Source organism: Procambarus clarkii, chromosome 75, assembly GCF_040958095.1.
Source record: "Procambarus clarkii isolate CNS0578487 chromosome 75, FALCON_Pclarkii_2.0, whole genome shotgun sequence".
NCBI classification, from domain to species: Eukaryota; Metazoa; Arthropoda; class Malacostraca; order Decapoda; family Cambaridae; genus Procambarus; species Procambarus clarkii.
The window spans coordinates 27,912,654-27,936,187 of record NC_091224.1 but is presented as its reverse complement, the minus strand read 5'-3'; the positions used below and the strand labels follow the sequence as shown (position 1 = coordinate 27,936,187).

General features: G+C 42.3%; 1 protein-coding gene across 2 annotated transcripts in view; it reads left to right on the top strand.

The window, feature by feature from the left end:
- Positions 1-17,603, top strand: part of LOC123752476 (tubulin beta-4B chain) — a 70,026-nt gene extending 52,423 nt beyond the window's left edge. For both annotated transcript variants that reach the window (XM_069313428.1, XM_069313427.1), the window contains exons 3-9: positions 861-986; positions 3,754-3,983; positions 4,361-4,528; positions 5,394-5,533; positions 9,532-9,717; positions 11,320-11,440; positions 16,572-17,603. In XM_069313428.1, coding sequence (XP_069169529.1) covers positions 861-986; positions 3,754-3,983; positions 4,361-4,528; positions 5,394-5,533; positions 9,532-9,717; positions 11,320-11,440; positions 16,572-16,802 — 1,202 coding nt within the window. In that variant the 3' untranslated portion in view covers positions 16,803-17,603. The remainder of the gene's footprint in view (positions 1-860; positions 987-3,753; positions 3,984-4,360; positions 4,529-5,393; positions 5,534-9,531; positions 9,718-11,319; positions 11,441-16,571) is intronic.
- The last annotated feature ends 5,931 nt before the right edge of the window (positions 17,604-23,534 follow it).

Here is a 23,534-nt window from a genome sequence, read left to right as displayed (position 1 = left end):
CCAAGTTTAATTATCCGAGTGTAGTTACAGGATGAGCTATGCTCGTGGTGTTCCGTCTTCCCAGCACTGTCATATAAGACTTTAAAACTACTGACGGTTTTGGCTGCCACCACCACCTCGCTTGTTCTGTTTGCCACTCTTTGCAAAAAGTTATTTTCATATTTCTCCGGTAACTTTGATTAGTTATGGGAGTTTAAATCCATGACCTCTTGTTCTTGAAGTTCTAGGTCTCTGGAATTCTTCCCTATTAATTTTATAGATTCCCATTCCTATTTTGAACATATCACCTTCCCCCCCCCCCCATCTTCTAGTTTGGCATATTTATTGCCACTAACACCTCCTCATAGCTCTTTTGTCTTTCAGTGTGTTTGTGTAATTACAGGATGTGTAGTTATAGGATGAGAGTTACACTTTTGGGGTCCCATCTTCACTTTACAGTACCGTCATATAACGCTTTGAAACTACTGATGGTTTTGGCCTACAACTTTCTCACTTAACTTGTTCCAACCATCTACCACTCTGTTTGCAGAAGAAAAATGTCAATTTTTTTCTGCACTTTTGTATCCTTAGCTTGAATCTGTGTTCTTGTTCTGAAAGTTGCTGATGTGTGTTTGTGCTCACGCTCGTGTATTCCAATAATTGTCGGTAAATCTCGGTATACTTGTCTAGTGGCAGCGTGTCTTCACCTGCTGCCATTTCATTTGTCTATTTTTCTTTTGCATCATTAACTTGACAACTTTTTAGTGTGTTTATAAAGGATGCATGCCTGAAAATAGGAGTTTAGGTTTTATTGGCCAATAGGTCTACTGCAGATTTTTTGCCACTATTACATTATTGTTTTTATTGATCTTGTTTTGCAGGGGGCCGCTACGTACCTCGAGCAGTGCTTGTGGACCTTGAACCGGGGACAATGGAAGCGGTTAGGTCTGGGCCTATGGGCAAGATCTTCAGACCTGATAATTTCGTCTTTGGCCAAAGTGGAGCTGGTAGGTGTTCAGTAATTACCATCATGAACAGATTTTCAGTAAATCTTTAACATTGTGGCTGTGACCAGATTTTGTGTAAAAAAAAGTTGCTTTGCTCCAGTTAAGATGCTACTGTACCAAATAATGTGTGCAGAGATTATTACTTAAAGTTGGTGCCATTGAGCTGGGGATGATGTCCACTTGACTATCACTACCACAGTTTTTCTCTCCCTTACTGTCTTCCTATTTGCTTAAATTGGTAGTTATGAAATTTATAAGACTTAGAGGAAGTATGAAGTTTGTGGCATGGATCTTGCACCACTACTTTTTCTCATTCCTGTTCACATGTCAGACACTGAAAAAGTCACAGCTTGTCATTTTTAGCAGATACAAAAATCAGCATGAAATGTATCTATGTAGAAGACACTGATAAACAAGCAGTTAATATCAATAATGTCTTCGACCAGGCAACAGAAAATAACGCGATTTAAAGTTATAAATTCCAGATAATTAGATATGGTAAAAATGAACTTGAGGATAATAGAGGGAACAATACACAAATCGTATAAAAAGGCAAACAATATGTAAAGGAACTGGGAATGACAGCTGACCTAACATTTAGTGAGCACAAAGTGAACATAGCATCACTCAGGAAAATGAAAAGATGGATTATGGGAACTGACAAATTCTGAGCTTCCATCACAATGTTCTTGCTATTCAAATCGCTTGTGTTTTCCTGCCTCAAGTGCTGCTCGGTACCTACTTTCCCTTTCAAAGAAGGGGATTTCTGAAACTGAGAGAATACAGGGAATTTGTACTTTGTTCCTGCTATGGCCTCATTACTGGTAACTTGTCCTGTTATGCTCTAGACGACATCATTGGTTCATGTCACTCCTTGAGACAGCATCATACAGCATTCACAGTTGAGAGGTGGGACCAAAGAGCCAGAGCTCAACCCCCGCAAGCATAAATAGGCGAGTACAGTGGCCAGCTGGAATCGTCACCCATTGTCTTAGGTCACGCATATCTAAACTTTCTTAAATGTACTGCTTTCAGTTGACGTTTAGTGTGCTTTGAAGTGAAAGGTATCTTGAATATGGGAGGTATAAAACAGACAATTTAGAGTACGTCACTGCTACAAAATAAAGTTGGAGCCCTCCTAGGTGCTGTGAGTTGCCAGTGAACATATCAGATGTACAGTCTCAGCATGATGTTTTAGAGCCTGTGCTCTAAATTGTTTTACACCTCCCATATTCAAGAAAATTCACCTCCCATTTTGACAAATTATTCAAATGCGGTTTTAGCCTGATAACCCAAATTATTGGTTCAGTAGTCTTTGGATAACCAAGCTCATACAGCAATTTAAAAATGTTCTGTATATTTCCCAGATTTTTTCTCAAATCATCCGAGAGTTGTTTGTTGACTTAAATTTTTAGCTTGAGCTCAACACATCCACTAACCCCTGCACTGCTCACCTGGTTTCGGCAAAAACATCTTGGTGCAATTGTCAAGGACATATTTTTGTCGTTTTTATAAATATTAAGGTAAAGTTAATGTCAAAATGTTTCCAAACTCAACTATTTTCATTTCAAAACACAGAGTAATGAAAACATTAAAAAACATTAACACTTTCGCACACCCCGCGCGCCACCCCTCAACTGTGCGATATGGGACCCAGGGTGTCACGGGAGTGCGCGTAAATTCTGAAAAGTGTATACTCTCTTCAACTTTGTCACCTTAATTCTCGTCCTACGAGATTAAATTTTGTATCATTGTGATCGCAATAGAATTCTCTACAGCACTAAATGCATATAAACTCCAAAAGCCCGGCTAATTACCCGCAGCAAACAAAGAAAGTGCGAACGAGTTACCCAGGAGCGCGCAAACACGATAAAATGTTTTCACTATTTTCACTCTGGTCACCTCAATTTTCGTCCTAGGTCTTTCATTTTGGTATCAATGGGTTCGCAATAGAATTCTCTTGAGGAACATTAGCATATAAAATAAAAAACCTGGTCACGCTCCAACCGCCGACGAGTTGAAGACGGGCCACGCGTTAGCCGCAAGTGAGCGCTCAGACGCCTTCCAGCTACACTCCCAATTCCCGCCCTTTTCAAGCCTTTCTTTCGCAATTTTCTTCCTGGAAGGGCCTTGTTCATGATCACTATCCATCGTGGAGTAAGCGTAGATAATTTCGAAAGCCGCAGTAAGAAATATAGCCACGGAAAATAGCCGAAATGTTCACACGTTTGAGATGGTAGGGGAGGCAACATTGGTCACAACAGTGGAGCGAAAACAATGGGCCCACGGCGTGTGCCAAGCCGCCTGAGGGCCACGAGGCTCAACAAAGAAAATGGGAAGACATCGGCGTGCATTTTAAAACCAGTCCCCAAAAAATCGGATAAAAACCTGATTTTTGGCGATTATTTAAAGTGGATGATGCAATGCTGCGTCATCCCCGGCATTACCGACAGTAAACGGATGACGCAATGCTGCGTCATGCCCGGGCGAAAGTGTTAAAATATAGCCTAATTAAAAAAAAAATTGCACAACTCTCGGAGCGCCTAAAGGCGCTTTGCACAGTGCAGTGGCTAGAAAAGAAAATATTAATAATATTTTCCCTTTATTATAATGGGTTAGAAACATGCACAAATGTAGTGTACAGTTCATTATATAAGGAGGTAAATCCTTGTAGGTGTCTTGTGTATAATGTTACACCTGTGAAGGCTAGCCATGTGTAGTGAACGTGTTTCCTGCTTTATAACCTTTACTTACTTTGTCATTGTAGGCAACAACTGGGCCAAAGGTCATTATACAGAAGGAGCTGAATTGGTGGACTCTGTTATGGACGTGATGAGAAAGGAGGCAGAGAACTGTGACTGTCTACAGGGCTTCCAGTTGACTCACTCGCTGGGTGGTGGAACAGGCTCTGGGATGGGTACACTTCTCATATCAAAAATCCGTGAAGAATATCCCGACAGGATTATGAACACGTTTTCTGTTATCCCTAGTCCAAAAGTAAGTTACACTTTTTAGCGAGCTGACTTGCTAAATTGTTTTCTTCTATGCATAATAAACGGGGAAATCACACTAACGTGAAGTATCAGTGGGAAAATCTGTAGGAGCTATGATAAGGATTTTTACCTATGTGGTGGGTATTCCCACGCACACATCTTGGACAACTAGGCCTAGTTGTCCAAGGTGTGTGCCTGGGAATATCCACCGTATAGGTTCAAATCCTCGTCACAGCTTCCATGGATTTTCTCATTTTCTTTTGTCTGCTATCCAGCCTTTAGTTTTTAATATTAAACACTGTACCCTGTACTGACATACAAAAATAATTAAATGGTGCACTTATCTTTATTCGTGTGTAATTTATTTGTTTCTCCATTGAGGTGTCTGATACAGTTGTGGAGCCGTACAACGCCACCCTCTCTGTGCACCAACTGGTAGAGAACACCGACGAAACCTTCTGCATCGATAACGAAGCGCTCTATGATATCTGCTTCAGAACACTCAAGCTCACGTCTCCCTCTTATGGTGATCTCAACCACCTAGTCTCGGTAAGGAGAACACTCGACTCTTGTTAGGAATTGTGAATAATAAATTGCTGTAAATTTTAAAGTTGCATTAAATAAGCACCAAATGATTAATAATTCATTCTCTTTATAATGCTAAAAGTTAAGAGATTTGATTGTTTAAAGACATATTTAGTAATTATTGGATTTACTGTGGAACTTATGTATTCATCAGATTCGATATTTATCACGTTTTGACGGCAAATACAATATTTCCATATTCGTGAGGACATGGGAGTTGTGTGTCTCATACCTTCGGTGTGAGACACACACCAAAGTTATACCAAAGTCAGCATGTATTTTGTCAGATACCAGACCACACAACCACCATGCAACCTTTTACAGCACCTCCAGAGAGTAAAAGATGTTAAATATTCACTTAGGTTTTTCTTAAATTTTGCATACAATGTTTCTTTTTGTTTATATTACCACGCATAGGTTGGTATGGCCATTCTACCACTGCTGCTGAAAAAGGGTTAAGATACATAGGGTAAAAATGGCAGTACATGCCGAATTGTTTAACTTCTTAAGGTTGGGGTGCAATGGGTCGGTATTTTTTTCAGACCACACAGTACAGTATAAAGGCAATGTCAAGAATTTAGTTTGGGAAGAAGTTAGGTGCAAGCTGTTATGTCATTTGTGCACAATAGTTATGGTGTGACTTTGCCTCTTGCTTGGTTGTATTTCTCCAGACATTATAATGAATATTCTTGAGTTTTTGTTATACATTGTGCATTGTTTACCTTTGTGGCTGCTAAGTTAGGTAATTTTTGCTTATTGTTGCATGTTGCTTGAGATACTTAAGGGCAAGTGTTGCCTTCAGTGGTGTAATGCCGTTACTCTTGGCCAGGTGACCATGTCTGGTGTTACAACATGTCTGAGGTTTCCCGGCCAGTTGAATGCAGATCTGCGCAAGCTTGCGGTCAACATGGTCCCCTTCCCTCGCCTCCACTTCTTTATGCCAGGATTTGCTCCTCTCACTTCCAGAGGGTAGGTTATATTTGTGTTGATTATTCTCTTGTACTGTTAAACAGTACGTGATATGCTTTCAGGAATACCATGCCAATATTATTATTAATAGACCTAAGTAGCAATTATTACAATAATAATTTAAAAGAAAATCCTAAAGTAAACATGAGATTTAGGGTGTGAAGTAGGGATTATGGGTGTTAGTGGTTAGGTAGTGTAATACCTGGGCTTTGTAAGTGATAGTAATTGTATCATAAAAGTTGAGAATAGAGTAAGTCGGGGAAGAAAGGCGACAGGTGCACATAAGAGTTCTGGTTGAGAATAAAAAGATAAGGAAAGAAGACCAGCCTGAAGGACTGGCGTGCCTACTTTTATGCACGCGTGAAAGATTCCTGTGTGACATCTGCATGAAAAATTATCTGCATGTATCTGAGTCACTGTTCTCCCCAGTGGCCTCGATGGGGACAGGAATCGGGTGGCTTGTCAAAGGTTATCCCCCCCCCCCCCCCCCACATTGTTCCAGAGGGTTTTCTACAGCTAAATTGTGAACTAAAGTACTGTAATGTCTTGGTATTTACAACTTTGACATGTAGGCAGTTCCATGGGTTTGAAACATTATAGGTAAATAATAATTTTCAGTTTTCTGTCCTACTTACCTATCAGTGACTAGAGAAGTGAGGTCTAGACTTTTATGCCTCACTTACTAACCTTGTTGTACCTGTTGTATTTAAGCTTTACTATTCTAATGTTCAAAGTCTTTACTGAACATCTCCTTAAAGTTGTGGATGGAGGTGGCTTCCACAACTTCAGTGCACTCCACTTGTAGACCACCTGTACAGGGTACCAATATTTCCTTACATTTCTTAGTTTTGTTGCCAGCTATGATATATAGATATAGAGGAAGTATGTTAACATACTTCCTCTATATCTTCTGTCCAAGGTTATGAGGTCCACACTTTAACCCTCTGAGCTCTGGCACTAATCTAGTTGCAAACCTCTGCCTTTTTCAGTTTTATTTGTGGCTTGTTGAGCTTGAAGCTGTTGCCCCGTGTATGCATTACATTTGACCTCGAAGTGGTCTAGATTAATATCCTCCAACTTCTCAAGTATTTTAAAAGTTTGATGACACCAGCCCTGTTATGTCTTGTTTGTATTATTAGTCCTGTGGCCTCAACTGTTCCTGGTGTGAGTTGACTAGTTCTGGGATGGTTTTTGTTGCTGTGATACATCACTTTTGAATGAGCGGTTTCTGTGCTTGAATGCCGTTGTCCAGATGTGGGTGCACCAGAGACTCGTACAGTTGAATCACAGCTTTCGCTTTCTTTTCCTTGAAGTCAAAGGTTTGGTTCGATTTCCTAGGGTTTGATTGGCTTCTCCTTGCTGCAGCTCCCACTTGCTGTGAAAATTTCAATGACTGGTGGATTCTAACTCTTGAGTACTTTTCTTCATCAACCAGCTGCAGGGTGGTGTTTTGATAAATGTGATGTGTATTGTGAAGAGCAAGGGTGCCATACGCACAATCAGAGAACACTATGTACACATCAGAGGTCATGGATGTTCAACGTACTCCCAGCGAGCATAAGAAATATTGCTGGAACAAACGTGGACATCTTCAAGAGAAAACTAGATCATTTTCTCCAAGGAGTGCTGGACCAACCAGGCTGTGGTGGATATGTGGGCCTGCAAGCTGCTCCATGCAACAGCCTAGTGGACCAAGCTCTGACAAGTCAAGCCTGGCCTCGGGCCAGGCTTGGGGAGTAGTACAACTCCCAGAACCCCATCCAGCAGGTATCAATCAAGCAGATATTATGCTCTACATTACATGCAAGATCATACGTTTTTCAGTTTGCCAATCTTCTCACCATTTACGGAGTTGTTTGTAAAGCCTCTTTGTAAAGCCTCAATACAATTTTTACTTCTTATTTTACCATAGATGTTAGTCATCTGGTAATTTGATAATGCAGTTCGTAATATACTCAAGTCATTTTTGTACGTGACGTAGAAGATTGTCACAAGCTGGAACTTTGCAGCATTCCACTCGCCACATTTTTTCCAGTCTGGTTAATTTCCATTTAGGATGACACTGTTTCCTTTTTAACTATAGTTTTGTCCATTCTAGTATTTTACCATTTATTCCATGTTCTTCTAATTTCCTTGCCAGTCAGTGAGGGGTAAAGAAATGGAATGAGCTTACAACCAGTAGTGGTGGACATGGCCACCATTCACAGTTTGAATAGCAAGTATAAAAAAAATCTGAAATGTTGGGATACACGAGTGTTGATGGTATAATGCTGTAGCTGTGACGGAGGAGGGGAACTAGAACTAGATCATGCTGCCTGAAGACACAGCAGTTGTGACGGAGGAGGGGAATTAGAACTAGATCATGCTGCCTGAAGACACAGCAGCTGTGACGGAGGAGGGGAATTGGAACTAGATCATGCTGCCTGAAGACACAGCAGCTGTGACGGAGGAGGGGAACTAGAACTAGATCATGCTGCCTGAAGACACAGCAGCTGTGACGGAGGAGGGGAACTAGAACTAGATCATGCTGCCTGAAGACACAGCAGCTGTGACGGAGGAGGGGAATTAGAACTAGATCATGCTGCCTGAAGACACAGCAGCTGTGACGGAGGAGGGGAACTAGAACTAGATCATGCTGCCTGAAGACACAGCAGCTGTGACGGAGGAGGGGAATTAGAACTAGATCATGCTGCCTGAAGACACAGCAGCTGTGACGGAGGAGGGGAACTAGAACTAGATCATGCTGCCTGAAGACACAGCAGCTGTGACGGAGGAGGGGAACTAGAACTAGATCATGCTGCCTGAAGACACAGCAGCTGTGACGGAGGGGGGGAATTGGAACTAGATCATGCTGCCTGAAGACACAGCAGCTGTGACGGAGGAGGGGAATTGGAACTAGATCATGCTGCCTGAAGACACAGCAGCTGTGACGGAGGAGGGGAACTAGAACTAGATCATGCTGCCTGAAGACACAGTAGCTGTGACGGAGGAGGGGAATTAGAACTAGATCATGCTGCCTGAAGACACAGCAGCTGTGACGGAGGAGGGGAATTGGAACTAGATCATGCTGCCTGAAGACACAGCAGCTGTGACGGAGGAGGGGAATTGGAACTAGATCATGCTGCCTGAAGACACAGCAGCTGTGACGGAGGAGGGGAACTAGAACTAGATCATGCTGCCTGAAGACACAGCAGCTGTGACGGAGGAGGGGAATTAGAACTAGATCATGCTGCCTGAAGACACAGCAGCTGTGACGGAGGAGGGGAATTGGAACTAGATCATGCTGCCAGAAGACACAGCTGCAGGCTGTCTGCATCCAATCACCCAGTCCGTCGTCCTAAGTTTTCCCAACGTCAAGAAAACGGTAAATTTAAAGTGTCCTTTCCTAACCTACCAGAGGATTCAAAACAGAAAACGGGACAGTACGTCACTTTTGTGAGCCGCTTCCAGTATCTAGTACAAAAATTTTTGCCTTGTGTAATGCATACAATGGAAATGTGACGTTCTTTGTAGGAGGTCAGGTTGAATTGCCCACTGTGCTTCTCAAGTCCTTCATTTTTAGAGATATGCTTCTTTTCTACTTTTTTTCTTTCCTACACTTACCCAGCAGCTGCTCCTTGCTGAACAGCTTTCAGTGGCTGATGGACTAGAGGTGTGATGCTCTTTAAATATGTTGGAAAGAGTGTCTTGTAGTATGGTGGTCACTGTTGTTGGCTCACAACTATATGGTTCCGGGTTAAATTTCCACATACTGTAGGTGGAATATTTTTGGCACGTTGCACTTGAATCACCTGTTCTCCTAGCAGTGAATAGGCACCTGAAAGTTGGACAGTGTTGTCCAGTTGATCCCGAGGAGAGTCGGTTGTTTCTTAGGGATCTCGATAAGCCTTGCAGGCTTCCTTTCCCTGCCAATGTAAAAACCATATCTTGTAATAAATAAACTCTTAGCAAAACTGTTTGTGTTCCATTTTTTACTATAATAATTTTGTTGTCAACAGGTCGCAGAGTTACAGAGCTCTATCAGTTCCCGAGTTGACACAACAGATGTTTGACAGCAAGAACATGATGACTGCGTGTGATCCTCGTCATGGTCGCTATCTCACTGTTGCTGCCATCTTCAGAGGAAAGATGTCTATGAAAGAAGTAGATGAACAGATGTTAGCAGTCCAGAACAAAAATTCCAGGTAGGGTGTAAAAATCCAAAGGTTTGATGCTTCATATAATGTCAAGAAAGGTTGACTGTTGGCTGGGTTCTCGCAGTAAACCTGGCTTGGGGGGGGAACCTTTCCTCGTGTGACTGGTGCCATAATGACTGTTAAACCTCCTGTCCTCGAGTATCTGCTTAGTGATGTCATTTATTTAAACAAGCACAAGTGCAGAAAAAGTAATATAAGACAAATTAGACTGGTCACAGTTTAGTTTTTAATATTGTAATATTTTGAATTTTTGTTAACCATTCAAAGAGATTTTTTGTTTATAAGTTTGAGTTTATTGTTGCTTGTGAATAATGGCATTAGAAGTAGTGAATAAAGGCATTAGTATTCAGAAGATGGGGGTGGCATAATAGTGGGTTACTATGACGGTAATCTGTACAATTAATAGCATTCATCATTAACCAAAAATAATAAATTTTTTACTTGGTAAAAAATGTCTTGGTTGGGATATGGATGCCTTTACACACAGAAATCACAATAGCGTGATGCATCACATGAACAGATCCACAAGAGCCGTGACTTTTACCATTCTCTTACCATGTCGTAGCTCGGTTGATCAAGACACCGTCTGGGATCCTCTCGCTCGTAGGTTCAAACCCTCGTCACCGCCCTTGTCAATTTGTTCATTTTATGGATGCAATGTTTGTTCAGACTAAATTGTTAACTATTTTCAATTCCTCTTCCTACTGGATTTAAACAGTTAAAATATGAATATGTGAATGTTTAAGTAATTGAGTAAAGTTTTCTATGGAGAATTCCGCAGTGTTTATTGACACTCGACTTGCAATGCTTGGTACTTGATTGACGCCGATCTTAAGGCTGCAATTGTTTAGTGTAACCCAATGGCATTTGTTAAAATTTTTGGCATTGCATTTAAAATGTTCTTCTTAGCCCATTGGTCAGTCTCCAGAAAGACACCCCTCTCCCTCATCCCTCTTGACCATTCCCACCCACGTCCACCTCCCTTACCACCGCTCCCATCCGCGTCCGCCTGCCTTAACCATTCCTGCCCGCGACCGCCTCCCTAATAGCCATTCCTGCATGCGACCACCTCCCTTACTACCATTCCTTCCTGTGACCGCCTCCCTTTACCACCATTCCTGCCCGAGCCCCCCCCCCTTACCACCATTCCCCAAGTGGTAGCATCTTGGTGAACATGGTAGACCAGCATTTCTAAGGATAATTTTTCTAATTCTTATTTTCAAATAAATCTAATTTTTAATGTAATATTTGAGATCAGGCTATTTTAAGATGCCAATAGTTTGTGGTATTTGTACTTGTGTAGTGTGCGTAAGGGTATGCAGTATTTTCAGCTCCTTCCATACATTGACCAATTGGCCCAACCACTTGGGCTGGTCGGTAGAGCGATGGTCTCGGCTCAAGCAGGTCGCGTTCAATCCCTGACTGTCCAAGTGGTTGGACACCATTCCTTTATCCTGATCCTACCCAAGTGCTATATAGTCATAATGGCTTGGTGCTTTTCCCTGATAATTCTCCCTCCTATGAACTTCTAAAATATTGCTGTTGATATTTTTCTCCGAAAGTTGCCTTGAACATGTAATTCTGTTTCAGCTATTTTGTGGAGTGGATTCCAAACAATGTGAAGGTTGCTGTATGTGATATTCCACCCAAGGGCCTGAAGATGTCTTCCACATTCATTGGTAATTCTACCGCGATACAAGAGATCTTTAAGGCAAGTTGTGTACAGTAAATATTTGTATGTATAGCCACTTTTAGACAAACAAAATACTCGTATTTTTAAGTGGCTTGTGCTTTTGTTTTTGACAATTAATGCAGTATTTGGTAAATAAATAAAATGGAAATGGTGCCATTTAGAATGGTTAACAATTGTTACTTTAGGTCCATTTTGAGGTGTGGACAAGACTGTTGCATAATCTAGCTTAGGTCTCATTTGTGCCATGAACAATGCTTGAAACATTTCTTCATCTATTGGGTTTTGAGGGAATTCTGAAATTATAAACTGTAGGATGTGAACCTCTGACGATATCCTGCATGTGTTCCTCTGACAACAACTTACTATGGAGATCACCTCGGTCTCCTTGCAACAATTTTGAATAATTTTTGCACAGTTTGAAGGCTGAAGGTGTACTTTCATGAACATTGTGGCACTTATCTAAATTGAATTCCACAAACTGATCTCTCGCCTCTGCTCAGTTATCCCCGTGTGTTGATTGCCAGATCCTAAACTTTCCTCACATTATAAACTCTCAAAAGTTTTTCTATGAAAAATGTGCAATAATAATCTACAAAATTACACTCGGTGTTACATTGTAAGACAGTAGAGTTTTGCTGGGTATCCAGTTGTATAGTTTTGCTGGGTATCCAGTTGTATAGTTTTGCTGGGTATCCAGTTGTATAGTTTTGCTGGGTATCCAGTTGTATAGTTTTGCTGGGTATCCAGTTGTATAGTTTTGCTGGGTATCCAGTTGTATAGTTTTGCTGGGTATCCAGTTGTATAGTTTTGCTGGGTATCCAGTTGTATAGTTTTGCTGGGTATCCAGTTGTATAGTTTTGCTGGGTATCCAGTTGTATAGTTTTGCTGGGTATCCAGTTGTATAGTTTTGCTGGGTATCCAGTTGTATAGTTTTGCTGGGTATCCAGTTGTATAGTTTTGCTGGGTATCCAGTTGTATAGTTTTGCTGGGTATCCAGTTGTATAGTTTTGCTGGGTATCCAGTTGTATAGTTTTGCTGGGTATCCAGTTGTATAGTTTTGCTGGGTATCCAGTTGTATAGTTTTGCTGGGTATCCAGTTGTATAGTTTTGCTGGGTATCCAGTTGTATAGTTTTGCTGGGTATCCAGTTGTATAGTTTTGCTGGGTATCCAGTTGTATAGTTTTGCTGGGTATCCAGTTGTATAGTTTTGCTGGGTATCCAGTTGTATAGTTTTGCTGGGTATCCAGTTGTATAGTTTTGCTGGGTATCCAGTTGTATAGTTTTGCTGGGTATCCAGTTGTATAGTTTTCCTACAATGTCTGGCATTGGTCACAGCTTAAATTGCCATTCATTCCTGTCTTACTGACTTGGAATTCAATTAAATTCTTAAATTCAAATGCAATTTGCAACTGTTAAACATAGGTACTTCAAATAAATTGTTATAGTGTGACCTTTTCGCCTTTTGTCCTGAAACCAAAATTAGTGTATATACCTATAACGTGCGACATAATCTGGAAGAGCATTGACAAACAAAAAGATTCAAAAGCCCCAGGTGTGGACTAAATTCAATCCAAAGTTGTAAAGGAACTGGCAAATGAACTATGCCTACCATTGAAGCACCTTTTCAGAAAAAAAGAACAGTCTCCGTGGTGTAGTGGTAAGACACTCGCCTGGCGTTCCGCGAGCGCTTTGTCATGGGTTCGTATTCTGGCCGGGGAGGATTTACTGGGCGCAAATCATTAACTGTAGCCTCTTGTTCAACTGAACAGTAAAATGGGTACTTGGTTGTAAAAACGATTCTTTGCGGCGGGGATCGTATTCCAGGGACCTGCCCAAAACGCTTCGTGTACTAGTGGCTCTACAAGAATGTAACAACTCTTGTATACATTAAAAAAAAAAATCTTTGGAGGGATAGTTCTCCTAGATTGGAAATGTGCAAATGTTGCCCCTATTTTCAAGAAAGGCAGAAAACTACCGTCCATTCAGCTTGACATCACTCGTCTGCAAGCTCCTGGAGAGAATCCTAAGGGAGGGAAGGGAATTATTCACCATCTTTCAGTAAACAATCATATAAAATCAACACAACATGGGTTTGTTAAAAATAGATCCTGCCTTACAAACCTGCTCACATTTTTGGAAACGATAACCAGCTATTCAGACAAAGGACTTTCGGTAGATGTAGTTTCACGGACTTTGCTAAAGCTTTTGACAAGGTATCACATGAAAGACTAACAAGGAAATTACAGCCACACGGAATAAATGGGGAGAATACTGGAATGGATAAAACAATGGTTAAAACAAAGAAAACAAGGAGTCTTGCTAAATGGGAATTAATCTGACTGGAGAAATGTGATAAGTGGGGGTGCCACAGAGGTCCATTTTGGGGCCAACCATTTTTGTCATATACATAGTGACATAGATGAGAATATTACAAACCACACTATTAAATTTGCAGATGACACGTTAAGATTTATGGTAAAGTGGGAAGTGAAAATGAGACTCTTACAAAGAGGTTCTATCTACATGAACTGCACAACAAGCAGAAGACTGGCAAAGGCTTTTTAATATTGATACTGTAAATGCAAGACATTGAGTGGGGGGCAAAACAATCCACGTCACAACTACCAAATTAACAGCATTACCTTGCAGCAGATTGATGAAAAAAAGACCTTGGAGTTAAAATCTATTATTCACTGAAAGTCGCAGAAGTGGGAGCGGCAGTCAAAATAGTATTCAAACCCTAGGAATAATCGAGCGTACCTTTGACTTTAAGGAAAAGGGGGTCAGTCATTTAATTGGTAAAGTGGCGAAATTGGAGTTTCCCGCTTTATTATTAAGAAGGTACATTGGGTTTATGAGAGCATATAGCATTGATGTTTTTACATTTTTGCAAAGTCACTAACACGCATAGCATTTTGGCAGGTCCTTAATCTAACAGATAATTTTAAGTAATTTGTAGCAAAATTTGAAGAATATTAACAGGTACATTGTAAGAAAGTTTGTGTTGAACATAATGACCATGATACAAGGGTGAAGTTGCCTTGCTTAGGCACATATATTGGGGGAGTGGATAACACAAGATACAGTGTGAGTTTGAAGCACTTTATCATAAAGTGGGAAATGATGATATTGGAGCTTTAGACAGATCTTCATACACTCCACAAGTGGTCCGGGCAAGTGCTTTTTGATATCGACAAATGCAAGACCTTGCATGTTGGGCATAAAGAGCCATGCCACAACTGCTAAATCAATGCCTTACATTACAGCAGAGGGATAAAAAAAGGACCTTGAAGTCAGGATCCACCATTCACTGAAAGTTAAATGCACAACAGGTAGGAGCAGCAGTAAGAAAAGCTGACCAAACCCTTTGAACAATCAAGTGTACCTTTTATGTTAAGGAAAAGAAGGCAGCGATTCAACTTTATAATTCACAGGTGCGCCCCCATTTGGATTACTGTATCCGTGCATGGAGACCTCGTCTTCAGGAGGATATAGCTGCTCTGGAGAAAGTGCAACACCGGGCAACAAAAATCATTCCGAAGCCGAGTCGTCTCTCGTATCAGGAATGGTAGTGCCACACAACTAATGCTACAAACCAGGCATTACAGGGCAGATCTCCTTGAAACTTTTAAAATACTGAACAAGTTGGAGGATGTTGATCCTGACAATTTCTTACAAAAGGTCAGATGTAACACAAACAAGGAGCAATGGTGTCACGCTCAACAAGTCGGTGTTGGACAGAGAACAAGACGCGCTTTTTAACCCACAGGGTTATAAGCCCATGGAATGACCTATCCACTGAAGCTGTAAATGCCAAAACTTAAATTTTTAAAACATAACTGGGAAAAGATCATCAGAGCAAGTGGGGAGGCGGGTGAACCTTTGACAAGCTGCTCACTTCCTGTCTTCGTTGAGGCTACTAGTGTTAGTGGCCCCCGGGTAAATTCGGATAAAAATAGCGAGGGACCTGAACTGAAGCAGCAATGTACTTTTGATGCTGGCTTGGTAAACTGATCATGCTGTAAACACTGTTACTCAAGCTTCTTGTACAATACTTGATTGCCACTCTTCAATTAATCTTTAAAGAATTCTGATAAAGAAAGAGATCTAGGGGTGGTTCTAGATAGTTTTCTATCACCTGAGGACCACACAAAGAATATTGTGCGAGGAGCCTATGCCACGCTTTCTAACTTCAGAATTGCTTTTAAATACATGGATGGCGATATACTAAAGAAATTGTTCACAACTTTTGTTAGACCAAAGCTAGAATATGCAGCGGTTGTGTGGTGCCCATATCTTAAGAAGCACATCAACAAACTGGAAAAGGTGCAAAGACATGCTAATAAGTGGCTCCCAGAACTGAAGGGCAAGAGCTACGAGGAGAGGTTAGAGGCATTAAATATGCCAAAACTAGAAGACAGAAGAAAGAGGTGATATGATCACTACATACAAAATAGTAACAGGAATTGATAAAATCAATAGGGAAGATTTCCCGAGACCTGGAACTTTAAGAACAAGAGGTCATAGATATAAACCTAGCTAAACACAGATGCCGAAGAAATATAAGAAAATTCACTTTCGCAAACAGAGTGGTAGACGGTTGGAACAAGTTGAGTGAGAAGGTAGTGGAGGCCAAGACCGTCAGTAGTTTCAAAGCGTTATATGACAGAGTGCTGGGAAGACGGGACACCACGAGTGTAGCTCTCATCCTGTAACTACAGTACACTTAGGTAATTACCATGTTGGTATGTTTTGTCTAGAAATCCTAGACAACATATCAACATGGTGTATTTAACTAGCTAGGAATACCAAATTCTCTTACGTCTGGCAGATACTAAAATGCTTGCCATTTTCGATTTGAAGTGTAAATTATCAACATTTACTTTTAACAGATGCAAATACTCCTTTCTTACCAAAACATATATAACTAACTTTTAATTCTCCCATTTATAATGTAATAAGATTCAGGGCATATCACAGTAGCATGAAATAACTATAACGGTTCCTTACATTCTTTAGATAAACCACAGGTATACCACACTGCATAAGATCCTGGCTCCTATATTCAACAATAGGAGCTAGGATCGTAACAGAGGGTATAAAGATGCATTCTCTTAAAATGTTGTAACTGGGTTTTCCTCTTCTACAGCGGATTTCAGAGCAGTTCACAGCAATGTTCCGGCGGAAAGCCTTCCTGCATTGGTACACGGGGGAGGGTATGGACGAGATGGAATTTACCGAGGCAGAGTCCAACATGAATGACCTGGTGTCAGAGTATCAGCAGTATCAGGAGGCATCAGCGGAGGATGAGGAATACGTTGATGAGGAGCCATCTGAAGAGGAAACCACGCATGCAGAGGAGGCTCAAGACGAAGCATAGATAGTGTAATATTACATTTAAAGACTTGAAACCTGTGTGTACAGTAAAGTGCCAAAAGACAGTGTACTGAAGTGGTTAGTTTAATTTATTGAAGAACTTCCAATATGATAATGTGAAGTGAATAATGTTATTGTTATCTTTATTTTCAACAAGTCATTGCACAACTGCAATGTAAATTGTACCTTTACCTCCAGTCATACAAGTACAATATTCAAAGTGTTGACTACAAGTAATATGGTGGCATTAAAAGTGAACTGAATATGAATTTAAATACATCTTAAGTGTCTAAATTGCAATGTCAGTAAAGTTGCAATATTTTTGTTTATATCCGTTTAGTTATTTCATTAACAGTAATAGTTTACTCTAGTCGGTAGACATACGCATCAAACCAAATTAAATTTTCCCCCATTCATTATTTACATTTTTGTTTTGGATTAACTAGACTTTTTAGCAATATTTTGGTAAGCCACAAAAGTTATTGATAAATGCTCATTTGCACATTTAATGATTTAAAATTTAGTAGCAAGTGTGAAATTCTCAAGTGGTTATATCAAAAATATAATTCCCGGAGTAAATTTCAAAATAAAATACTCTTATTAAGAGCAGTGGAGCAATATTTCTTACTTTGCTGAGAAGTCTTAATTTATTTTACTTTTGAGGAAAGACAAGTAGCCAATATGTTTTTGGAGTAGAGCCGTGCGACAGCTGACTCTGATTGAGACTGTTTGAGGTCTCAGTGCTTAGTTTTTGCTCTTTCAGCTGGAATTATTTTGTTAAATTTGGAATAAAAATACTTTAAAGGTCAGTGTTTATTTTTCCAAGTGCCTGCTTTTGTGAATGAGCAGATATAATACAAGGAAGTTGCAGACAAACTTGATAGTCAATGCTCGTCCTATTCCTCTCTTCTGGTATAAACATGGGGCTGTGTGAAGCATGGGTCCCTGCAGGTATGGCTGGGGGTAAAGGCTTCAGGGCCTTAACAAGGGGCTGTAGTGTCTGCAGGAGTGACGGGGAGGATCATTTGGGTTATGGGGGTTATAATGATATAGATTGATTTTTTATTCAGGTAAAGGTATATACATAGTTACAATGTTGGATTTGAAGATAGAGATAGTACATACAATACCTAAAGCCACTAGTATGCATAGCGTTTCGGGCAAGGTGATAGGGAAAAAACCCACTTGCCTTAAAGTATAAATTGTGTTGAAAAAAATAAAATAAGTTGGGGGGGGGGGGGGGGGAACAAGGCAAGAGAATAGCAATTTATTTATTTTATTTATGCATATACAAGAATGTACATAAGGAATGTGAGGATACAATTATGGTAATTACAGTCTTGTAAAGCCACTAGCACGCGCAGCGTTTCGGGCAGGTCCTTAATCTAAGAAAATTTTAAGGAGGTAAATACTTGCAAAATTTATAGACAAAAAAATGATAACAGATTACATGGAATGAAAAAAAAAATGAGAGAAAATTATAGGTACAGTATATTAAAGCACATAGGTAGCTATGATTGATTGCAATGACAGCTTAAAATGGTAGTTGACAACAAATTGGTAGGCACAATACAGCAGAAACAATATAAGATTGATTGCAATGACAGCTTGGATGGTAGTTGACAAAAATTGATAGTCACAATACAGCATATGGCTAGCACATAAAAGAAGACAGCAATGAACACAATGATAAGGTTGTTTGATATTACATAAAAATTAGGAAATTGGGTACCACTAGGTACAGAGCAAATTTAAAGCTCAGTGTAGGAAACTAAATAGATGAAGTTAGGTACTTTTTGGTTTTGCTTTTAAATAAGGCAAAAGTTTTACAGTTTTTCAATTCACTAGGGAGTGAGTTCCATAGACTAGGTCCCTTAATTTGCATAGTGTTTACACAGATTAAGTTTGACCCTGGGGATATCAAAGAGATATTTATTTCTGGTGTGGTGATAATGGGTCCTATTACATCTGTCCAGGGAGAGTTTCAGAGCATGGTTTGCATTTAAGAACAGGGTTTTGTAAATGTAGTTGACACAATTATACAAGTTTGTTAACAAACAGCATTGATTACAATAGTAAGACATGGGTTGACATTTAGGGGTAAGGTAGGTTACATGGAGTTAATTAGGTAGTTTTTATTTTTTATCTTAAACTAGTTGAGAGAGGTACAGGCTTTGACATAATTGGGAAAGTCATTCCACATGGGTCCTTTTATTTGCAGAGCATTTCTAGTTTAAGTCGTACTCTGGATATCAAATAGGTATTTGTTTCTGGGATGGTGCCCATGGGTTCTGTTACAACCTTCTAAGAAGCTTTGCTGGAGTGTGATGCCCCATGAGACAGTCCTCTGCCCTTTTGTGGCCTTATGCTCCTGCTGCTCTCACAAATTGTGCTGGATAACTTTTCCTTTTCTTTGTTTTCGTTCCCTCCCCCCTTTCTTCTCCTTTCTAATTGTCATTTCCCGCTGGCCTTTTGCCTGTTTTGATCATTCTTTCGGCCTTCTTTTGTTTTGACGCCCGGTTATTTGAGGAGGCATACTCTTGCACCCATAGAGCTGTAGTACCCAACGTCTCAAGTGAGGGGACCCTTTTATTGTCAATCCTTTCGTCATTGAACCCGATCTCGATGGACTGACGGTTCTTAAGGTGGCGTTTGTGGGGCATATACTCGTGACGTACCCCTGGGGAGGCCCTGGCAAGATCGGCAGTAAGTCTTGTTGGGTGTCCTGCCACTAATTGTGGTTCCGTGGTGGGTATGGGGGCACATTCGTGAACGAAATCTTACCTCTCGTTTTCATTTAGATAAATGCCATTCCTCTTATAACTTCTCAGGCTCGTGGGGTGGACGACCAAGCCCCCGAGTCGAACTGTATTGGAAGACCAGGCTCTGTAGCACCCACTACATTGGGCCCAGATCTAGCTCCTCCTTTGACCCTTCTGACTACTCCCCTCAGCTCCTCCCTCCTCTGTGGTTGGGTCGAGCCATACGCACCCAGCGGTGACCACCTTGTTCCCTGGGGCGGCTCAGTTTTTCCATTGTGACTACTGCACCTTTTTAACCCCTTTCTCTCTAGGGGTTCTCGACGCCATCACAGCCGTACTCGCATGATCCCTTCCCATGCTAATACGTACCAAGCCTTGTTTGGTCCTGCTTCGTTGGCTGAATACTTTGATCTCCCTCTTGATTCTACACCTCCTGACGATTTCTCACTCTATAAACACCTTGTTGATTTGGTGGATGCCTCTATTACTTTTAACCCTCACTCGTTGAGGTACACGTGTCGTCACTGCTCCTTCACCGGATACAGCTACCCGTTCAGCCGCATTGTCCTGTATTGGGGAAACCCCATGTTCGGGTCTCCAAAAACAGTTAAATGCCAGTGTTGGCACTGTTCTCCCGCACCATATTGCAACTGGTGTTAGGGACCTTAAAGACTGCCACCAGGATATTAAACATGTCCTCGAAGCCCAAGGCCATCCTGTCCTCCAGGTAGACACATTCACTCGACCCCCTCGTGGTCGTCGCCGTCAGCCCCTTCAAGTTGTGAAAATCACCTTCGATAGTAGGACCCTTCTGCTCTCTATAATTCTTGCTGGTGCCAGATGCTCCGTTCAAGAGTACATTCCCTCTCCTAGACTTTGCAATAAGTGCTGGAAGTTCGGGCATGGTGTCCTCAAATGCTAAAGTACTGTGTATTTATGCCCCCATGTGGGGCCGATGATCACTCTAAATCCGATTGCACTTCTCCCCAGGCTCGCTGCCTCAATTGCTGTGAGGCCCACCCTACCTTCTCCCGCTCATGTATACACTACAAACTTGAAGCCGTCCTTAACTTGAAACACCGGGATCGTCTACCTTTTACTGAAGCTAGACGCCAATTTCGCCGTCTCGCCCCTTTCACTGGCATATCCTACGCTCGTGTGTTGCGTTCCACCTCTCCTCGTCTTTCCCACCTTACTCAGTCTCACAACTATTTCCAGATCTTATACCCCAACACACGCACCACCTCTTCTTCTTCCCTGTTCCTTTACGTTCTGTTCCGAAGGGGCCCTCTCCTGGGTCTCCATCTGAAGTTCCCCCCTTCCTACCCAGTCTGCCATGTCTCCTGTGTCATCTTTCCCTTCTTTCCCAATCCTCCTCCCCATCCCTCCCTCCAATCTCTTATCAAGCCCCTCTACGCCGCCTATCTGTCCAGGCTGATGTCCATCACCCTCCCAGCAATCTCCATGTTGTTCGCTTCCGTTCATCATCTGTTGAGACAATTGAGTCTGTCGCCCAGTACGTTATTGCTGGAACACCTGTCTCTTTGAGTCAGAAACGTAAGCCTGGCTCCTCTCCTTCCTCCTCCCCGGCAGGTAAGAAGGCATCGTTTTCTTCCTCACCCCCCCCACCTCTCACTCGCTCCGTCCCCCTTCCATTTTAGTGGTCGGGCCCCCTGTCCCAGCTATGGAGGTTTCTTTAGCCCCTGATTCCCTCTCAGTTGCTGCCCTTGCTGAGGTGTGCTCCCCGGTTCCTGCCCCCCCTCCTACTGTCCTTGACCTCCCCTCTCAGTTGTCTCTTCCTCCGGACCCTACCCGTCCGCCTCTGGTCTGTCCTCCCACTCCCTAATCCTAATCCTGAGCTTACTTCATATACTGTGTGCTTCTTTACCTTTGTTTCTTACCTTTCTGTTGCTGTCCTTTCTCTTTTTGATAATGTCTATTCTTCAATGGAATATTCGTGGATTTTATGCCAACTTCCATGAACTCCAACTTCTGATTACACAGTTTACACCACTTTGTGTTTGTCTCCAGGAGCCGAGGGTTGGTGCTCGTCCTGGTCACTTTCCTGGTTACTCCTTTTGTTCTCCTCCCCCCCCCCCCCACAGCAGAGGATGGGTGGGTGGGGGTTATGGACCACAGCTCTTGCTGGGGCCCATAAATGTACTGCTCTCTTGATTCGTACTGATATTCCCTTCGTCCCCCTACTGTTTCCATCACCTATCCAATGTTCTACTGCCCGTGTTTTTGTGAGTAAATGGTATCCAGTCTGTTCCATTTATCTCCCCCCCCCCCCAAATGTCCCGCTTTCCCTTCCTGATCTTTAGCACCTCCTTGACTCCTTACCAGAGCCTCTCCTCGACGACGAGCAGAGAGGACAGATCCAGACAGGAAAGGGTGTGAGTGCGAGAGTCTATATGGGTGGACTCACCAGAATTCAGAAGAGACAGGGAAGAAGAGAAGACGAACGGTTCGAGAAGGCGGCCTCGGCCTCCAGTTGGGTGATTTCAACTGTCAACATTCCCTCTGAGGTGATGTTCTGACAAACACCCGAGGCCGTCTTCTCGAACCGTCGGGAGAGAGAGAGAGAGAGAGAGATAGATAGAGAGATAGAGAGAGAGAGAGAGAGAGAGAGAGGGGGGAGAGAGAGAGGGGGTTAGCTATTGCTAGTAACTATGGTGATAGTTACTATTCGGTTACTATTTCCGATCTATGATAGTCCGTCGTGGCCTTCTCCCTCTCACCGAAACAGGTGGATACAAATTTCTGGCTTAGTTGTGTACTGATCGGCAAAACCAATATTGTTGATATGAACAATATCAATAATAGGCAGCTCCTATTGATCCATACGAGGCAGCTCCTATTGGTCCATACGAGGCAGCTGCTATTGGTCCATACGAGGCAGCTCCTATTGATCCATACGAGGCAGCTCCTATTGGTCCATACGAGGCAGCTGCTATTGGTCCATACGAGGCAGCTCCTATTGATCCATACGAGGCAGCTCCTATTGGTCCATACGAGGCAGCTGCTATTGGTCCATACGAGGCAGCTCCTATTGGTCCATACGAGGCAGCTCCTATTGGTCCATACGAGGCAGCTCCTATTGGTCCATACGAGGCAGCTGCTATTGGTCCATACGAGGCAGCTGCTATTGGTCCATACGAGGCAGCTGCTATTGGTCCATACGAGGCAGCTGCTATTGGTCCATACGAGGCAGCTGCTATTGGTCCATACGAGGCAGCTGCTATTGGTCCATACGAGGCAGCTGCTATTGGTCCATACGAGGCAGCTGCTATTGGTCCATACGAGGCAGCTGCTATTGGTCCATACGAGGCAGCTGCTATTGGTCCATACGAGGCAGCTGCTATTGGTCCATACGAGGCAGCTGCTATTGGTCCATACGAGGCAGCTGCTATTGGTCCATACGAGGCAGCTCCTATTGGTCCATACGAGGCAGCTCCTATTGGTCCATACGAGGCAGCTGCTATTGGTCCATACGAGGCAGCTCCTATTGGTCCATACGAGGCAGCTGCTATTGGTCCATACGAGGCAGCTCCTATTGGTCCATACGAGGCAGCTGCTATTGGTCCATACGAGGCAGCTCCTATTGGTCCATACGAGGCAGCTGCTATTGGTCCATACGAGGCAGCTCCTATTGATCCATATGAGGCAGCTCCTATTGATCCATATGAGGCAGCTCCTATTGATCCATATGAGGCAGCTCCTATTGGTCCATATGAGGCAGCTCCTATTGGTCCATATGAGGCAGCTTCTATTGGTCCATATGAGGCAGCTCCTATTGATCCATATGAGGCAGCTGCTATTTGTCCATACGAGGCAGCTCCTATTGATCCATATGAGGCAGCTCCTATTGATCCGTATGAGGCAGCTCCTATTGGTCCATATGAGGCAGCTCCTATTGGTCCATATGAGGCAGCTTCTATTGGTCCATATGAGGCAGCTCCTATTGGTCCATA